A 6,233-nucleotide genomic window follows, 5' to 3' on the forward strand; every position below is an offset into this window, starting at 1 on the left:
GGTGGTGGTGGGGGTTGTGGGTTTTTGTGCTGGTTTTGTTTCACGTAAATGGCCGTAAACAGAGCCAACAGAAGAATCGCGATACCTAAAGGAAGCTAAAATGTAATACTAGTCTCTCTTGAAAATGTAATAATTGCAATAAAGAGACACATATGCTTATTTCTTGTGTGTTGGCACTATTTAATTGGTTCTTGAAATTTTATATTCCAAGTCAGCAAGTCAAGGGTATGAAACTTGAAACTGTGTTGTTTTTCAAAAGGGTAACATGGTCTTTTGATTTTTCCAGTACCGGAATCTTTTCTAGTGGGGTAAAATGCAACAAAAACAAAGTTTAGGGGTTTTTTTTTTATAGTTCAGGAGGGTTTTTGCAATACCCCAATAGTTTTTATTTTTTTTTTTTTTTTTTTTTTGTGGGGAGATTGTTTATAATTTTGTTTTACAAAGGAGAGAAAAGCGGTACCACTCTTAAATCTTAACCCACTATTAACCCTTGAATTGTAATGGGTATCCACTTTTTATCCGTTACTAATCTACTCACTTAAATTGAGTACCCAAATAATTTAATTTTAGTAGATCGACTTGAACAGTTTAATGGGTTTAGACATAAATTGTTACCTCTAATTTTGAAATAGCAGCAATAAGAAGAAAACATTAAATTACACAACCTTACAAGTTACCATGAAAATTCAAAATGGAACAACAGACCTTATAACATTGAGACCAGATTGTGATGGTGTGTGACCGCAGCTTAAGACCGTACTATATATAATATTTATTTGTATCAAAATCAAATAGTAGTAGAGACAGGGAAAAGCAGACGTATAATCTGAAAAATGGTAACATCAACTTTGCATTGATAATACAACAGTGTCATACAGATGAAACTCAATGGAAGCCCCCTCTTCAGGCTAGAGCAATATATTATAAACAGTTTCCAATATCCCTCCTAAATCCAAATACATCATCCCCTCTCAAAAAATGGAGACGAGAAACCAATGCAACATTTTTCTTGGCTCATCTACAACTACAATCCCTCACTCAGAACATCATTTACACCCAACCATTTTCTTTCCCCACTCCACTAAACAAGAATATACAATCAGAGTGACAAACAAAGAGTTTTCAGATTTATGAATATATATCCTCGTTCTCACCCACCAGGTACTCCTCCTTTATATACAAACCGAGCTGTTCCAACGCATTACAGAAGCGGCCAAATGGCGTACACCCACAAAGCATCTCAAGATCTTTAAAGATCTTCAAATTTTCATCAATCTCCACGCTCCTCTCTATCTGAATGGGGGTAAGATTTACAACAGGTAAGATCCCTTTTGTAATAAAGGTGTCTCAACAAATTTGAACATCTACATGAAAGAGATACTGAGACATAGACATACCTTCTCTAGTGCAAGTCGGGCTCTCTCCCGCTGCATTTTCAGTTCATTTTTTGCTCTTAGTCGCGAGGCAGCTTCAGCATCCTTGATTTCAGCTTGAATTCTTAACACCTCTGTGAACAGTAAAATTACCAGTTAAAAACAAAGTTGAAGAACTTTCTATAGCTTTTCCATAAAAAGAGAAGCACCTCATAGTAAGAACAAAAATGAATAAAAACTCCAATAAAAATAATATGATAGGATGAATTAAAGCTGCCAAAGTAGATTAGATCACAGATTTCATGTTCTCTTGTAGCCTCCAACCCTTCAACACGCGCACAAGAGAGAGAGAGAGAGAGAGAGAGAGAGAGAGAGAGAAATATAAATGTTTATCAAGTTCATGTGTCTTAGGATTTGGGTATTTGATAAACCAGGCACTTAAAAGGTCCTCACAACCTACTTTAACATTTTCCTTGTCCCAATTCTGTTCTGTTCTGTTCTATTTGTAATACCATCATAATACACTTCAAATTTCGTTTCATCAATTCCCAACCAGCTTGAAATAGATTAAAGAATTAAATATTTTGTGCATGATAGGTCAATAACCACTGTCTAGACCTTCAAATTTTCATTCAAATCTAAGAAGAAATGTCATTATTATATTAAAAAGGGAGAATTATGTGTTAGCTCGGTAGCACATACAAATATATAATACTGACAGGTACGAAGTTCATTCAATACCTTCATGCTGCATTCTTTCCATTTTTTCCTTGTCCTGCTGCATTTTTAACACATCAGCTTTACCACCCTGAGATCAATGACAAACTTGGTAAGCAACATCGCATGCTCAGCCACTATTCTACTTCTAACTTGCTAGAAATAACATCATAATTCTGCACATCAAACTAGTATGGAAAATCAAAATTCATTACATGATTTAAAAGTATCTTCTGTTCTGCTCTCAAGATTGTATCTGCAAAGCGACTCTTTAGCATTGCATAACGGAGAGCCTTCTTTGGTGGCAGTTGGACATCAATAAGTGGTGTGCAAGCTAAACCAACTGAACAAACAGCAGAAATGCAAGGATGTATAAATGAGTATATGAGTGGTTACATTTCAAAACACTTCGAGTCATACATAATTGACAAACAAACTAACCTTCTCCAGAAGCAGCAGTTGTAGCAAGTGTCGAAAGTTGTGGACTAGAACAAAAAACTTCTTCATCCAAAGCACTTGTGGCCCCTTTAGATAATTTCAGATGTCAAGTCAATTCTTAGATTACCAAGAAACAACAGGTAAAATATCAGTTAATACAAATCCTTACCATCAGAATCTGATTTGCTCATCTGGGATGATATGCTCATCTGGGAAGATGCCATTTGTACCTTGCAGTCCTAGATTTATATACAAAGATTTCTACTCAGATTTGAAAAGCAAGCAAATCAAATATAATAAATCTCGTTATAAATCCATGACATGAACAAAATACTGAGATATGTACCGTTCTACAAGCATCGTGATGATCTTGTTCCAATGATTTCTCTGAAGATAAATCTGTACCAAAAGCAAGATTGGAATTAAGTCAGTCAACTACTGGAAATCCAGAGTATAGAAGCAGCATGAGAAAATATCAACTAACCACTTGAAGATGAACAGACAAAATCATTTTGACGTCCACATTGGCATCTCACACTGCCACATGCACATTTGGAGAGAGCCAATGAAGGTTTGACATTGGCAGAACCTGAAGCACTTCTAGTACCAGTAACAGAAATTGTATTCTGCCACTTCATAGCTTTGTGGAACATCTTCCCTGAAGATTGAGGCCTGCCATTTTCTTTCATTTTAGGAGGCTCCGCCTGTGTAAAGAAGAGAGATGGTCAAATAGATAATACATTTAAGAACCCAAACCAACATGAAGTTTTAGAACCAACTGCAAAAAACTGAAACGTAAAAGTTATTTTGATATGGTAATCACCCGAAAATTACTTACTTTTGCAGCTCTTATATCCAAAGAACTCCTAATCACTCTTTCCAAAAACCATAAAGTTTTGTCATCCAATGTATCGATCTCCACTTCAATTTTTTCTTCTTTCTGGCAGATGAAAGCATATTTTTTAAAAAACGACTCCAGCTGTTGTGGCATATTTCCCTTTAATACTCTCACAAGCTCTTCTCTCAGCTTTTTCTTCTTCATAGCTGACATCAAGGTGCTGGGCTGCGAACTAACACGCAATGAAGGTGTTTTACGGTTATTCTGCCCTGAAACAACAATATTCTTGGGTCTTCCACTTGAAACAGATGCCTGTTCTTCTTTTCTGCTCAGAAAACATCTATTCTGCCCTGAAACATCAATATTCTTTGGTCTTTCACTTGACATAGATGACTGCTCATCTCTTTTGCTCTTACAATTCCATTTTGCCTCCAAGCACTTCCATCCTGAATTAAACATATTATCTAAATCCTTGGCCATTAGATGAACATAGTTGTCTGGAGGATTATACAGCATGGCGTTGGAAAAGGTCAGTTTGACATCAGAAGCAAACTCTGCAGCGCTGGAATACAAATTCTTCTCCAGTTTGGTCTTTATCGTTCCCAAATCCATGGGTTCAGAAATGATAGAAAAGTAATCAGGAATATGCAATTTCTCAGGATCCACTGGCTGATTGAAAGGCCAAGCAGATGGATTAGTTGTCAATTTCTTCAGAATGGTAGAACACTGCTGTGACACGCTCCGATCTATCTTCTGCCTCTTCACCTTTTGACTTTCTAATAATCCTGCAGGTCTCCGCTTGTGACGGCCTGGTTCCAACAACTTCACCTTTAAGTTATCAGCAGAATTCAAATTTCTGTCAACTGCGGAAGGTGGCACCAACTTCTGGCCAAAGTTGCATCGAATCGTAGATTCAGTCTTAGTTTGTTCGGATTCAGTTTTGATCTTCAACTTCCTCATTACTATAGTATCAGTAGCAACCATAGCTGGAAACTACAAAAACTGAAGAGGAACAGAGTTCAGATTTCCAGATCAACTCTCATACACCATAATCATTGACCTAAAGAAAGCAATGCACAAATCACTGCAACAAAATGTGCTTCATATTAGCAGAAAACAATCATTAATGCAGGACTAAACACATGTCATTTATTCGTAATGCCTTCATAAATACTTTGTTTTTTTCACTCTCAAAAAAATTAGGACAAAATTTAAAGGAAGAAAAATTAATTACTCAATTGCCACCTAATGACAATTGACTAATAAATAGAAATATACTATTAATGTGAAAAAGTGAAATATACTATTAATGTAAAAAAAGTGAAAAAGATAAATATACTATTAATGTGAAAGTCCATGGTTAAATAAGTAGCGGTTAAATCCTAAATGGTAAGATAGCCACTTTAAGTGTGATAGGATAGAACAACTTTTATATGTGCACAACTGCAAAATCAGCTGTAATTCCAACACAAAAAACGATCTTGATAAAAATGTTTTTATTCAACTAATATAAATAATCAAATCAGTATCCATAATATCCAGTAATTAGTTCAAGTTAATTATGAAAAATCAGCACTCACGTGCAAAAACTGATAACAATAATAATAAGTCAGTTGGATCACAGATCAATTGCATAAAAGTGAAAACAATCTGAACTGAGAGAGATGCCGGCCCGATAGGTTTGAGACCGGACCAAGCCCCGTGGGTGAGGCAGTTATTCCATTGGATAGTTAATCTATTCAAACTTCTTAATAAAATAATGATATGCCCAAAACAATAAATAAATAAAAAATAAATAAATAAAATTTGGTAGATTGTGGACCATTCATTAGGAAAATACCCCTCTAAATAAAAAGTAGAAATTCAAACGGTCTAGAGTTTGAGCTCATTCGGTACAGGCCTTGCCTTTCAACCAATTTTCTACTGTAAAACCCTAGGTATGCATAATGGCAGTCGCATAAATTTCAATCCGTTGATGCAACAGTCTATAGAAACGAAAATTCAACACTAAACTAAAATAAATATAAAAGAATTAATACGAAACATTAAAGAACCAGTAATAAATTCAACACTAACCTAAAATAAATATAAAAAAATTAATACGAAACATTAAAGAACCAGTAATAAATTCAACACTAACCTAAAATAAATATAAAAGAATTAATACGAAACATTAAAGAACTAGTAATTAGGGATAGGGTTTGAAGAAATTACCAGAATCTAAGCAGAACAGCAAAAGCTTTGATTCGTTGATCGATTGGTTGCAAATACGAGAAGCGAAAGAGAAAAGTGAAGACACACGGCTCGAGTATTGATCGTCGCAGCCCTAATCATATTCAACTATACCGGGACTGCGGGTGTGTAAAACCAGAGGCTTTAGTGTTGTAGTGTGTGAGAGTTAAACCCCAGCGGCTGACGCGCAATTATGGCCCTGTTTGGATTCACTTTCTGGGCTTAGAAGCGATTAAGAAGGGTGTTTGGATAGTTGGGGTATATATATTTTTTTTTGTCTTTTTCATTTAGCAAAACGACGACGTTTTGCCTGAAGCTTTTTTTTTAAAAAAAACTTCAGGCTGCAACAGTGCCTTAAGGCACTGTTTGGCAGCCTGGTATTTTTTTTGGAAAAACCCAAAATGGGTTATTTTGAGCTCAATTTTTTTATATGAATAAAATAAAATTCATTAAATAAAAAATATATTGTTTAGGCACTGTTTGACCAAAAATAAATTTATTTGGGCCAAAAATAAATTTAAAAACCTTTTTTTTCCCCTTAAATTTTGATTTTAATTTTTTTTGCTTTAAATTTTAAATTGTTGCCATAAACAATGCATTTGGCCGTTAAGGCATGGTTTGGCTGATACAAACAG

At 35.1% G+C, this 6,233-nt stretch overlaps 1 protein-coding gene across 3 annotated transcripts; it reads right to left on the bottom strand.

Annotated features, from left to right (window-relative positions):
* Positions 1 to 822: 822 nt before the first annotated feature.
* On the bottom strand, positions 823 to 5,938 carry LOC132312215 (transcription factor GTE12-like). Of its 3 annotated transcripts, none has more exons than XM_059810493.1 (10): positions 5,581 to 5,938; positions 3,367 to 4,368; positions 3,013 to 3,232; positions 2,875 to 2,927; positions 2,698 to 2,767; positions 2,532 to 2,615; positions 2,306 to 2,424; positions 2,115 to 2,181; positions 1,398 to 1,507; positions 823 to 1,293 (listed from the first exon to the last, which is right to left on the bottom strand). In XM_059810493.1, exons 2-10 carry the CDS (start codon positions 4,348 to 4,350, stop codon positions 1,129 to 1,131), a joined length of 1,872 nt encoding a protein of 623 aa, XP_059666476.1. In that variant the 5' UTR covers positions 4,351 to 4,368; positions 5,581 to 5,938; the 3' UTR covers positions 823 to 1,128. The 3 variants fall into 3 exon arrangements, with proteins under 3 accessions (XP_059666476.1, XP_059666475.1, XP_059666474.1); XM_059810492.1 differs by having other exon boundaries at positions 2,306 to 2,433; positions 3,367 to 4,450; positions 5,581 to 5,935; XM_059810491.1 differs by having other exon boundaries at positions 2,306 to 2,433; positions 5,581 to 5,934.
* Between the last annotated feature and the right edge of the window lie 295 nt (positions 5,939 to 6,233).

The sequence above is a fragment of the Cornus florida genome, unplaced genomic scaffold, assembly GCF_030987335.1.
Source record: "Cornus florida cultivar Cherokee Brave unplaced genomic scaffold, ASM3098733v1 CherokeeBrave_3.0.0_Hap2_Chr06, whole genome shotgun sequence".
NCBI classification, from domain to species: domain Eukaryota; kingdom Viridiplantae; phylum Streptophyta; class Magnoliopsida; order Cornales; family Cornaceae; genus Cornus; species Cornus florida.

What these genes read in the sequence shown, in the direction of transcription:
- LOC132312215 (XM_059810492.1), bottom strand. Translation starts at nt 4,350, where the DNA reads ATGGTTGCTACTGATACTATAGTAATGAGGAAGTTGAAGATCAAAACT. An exon ending in TGGATATAAGAGCTGCAAAA is followed by an intron (nt 3,233 to 3,366) that starts GTAAGTAATTTT and finishes TTCTTTACACAG; the next exon opens with GCGGAGCCTCCTAAAATGAA. An exon ending in ATCACGATGCTTGTAGAACG is followed by an intron (nt 2,768 to 2,874) that starts GTACATATCTCA and finishes ATATAAATCTAG; the next exon opens with GACTGCAAGGTACAAATGGC.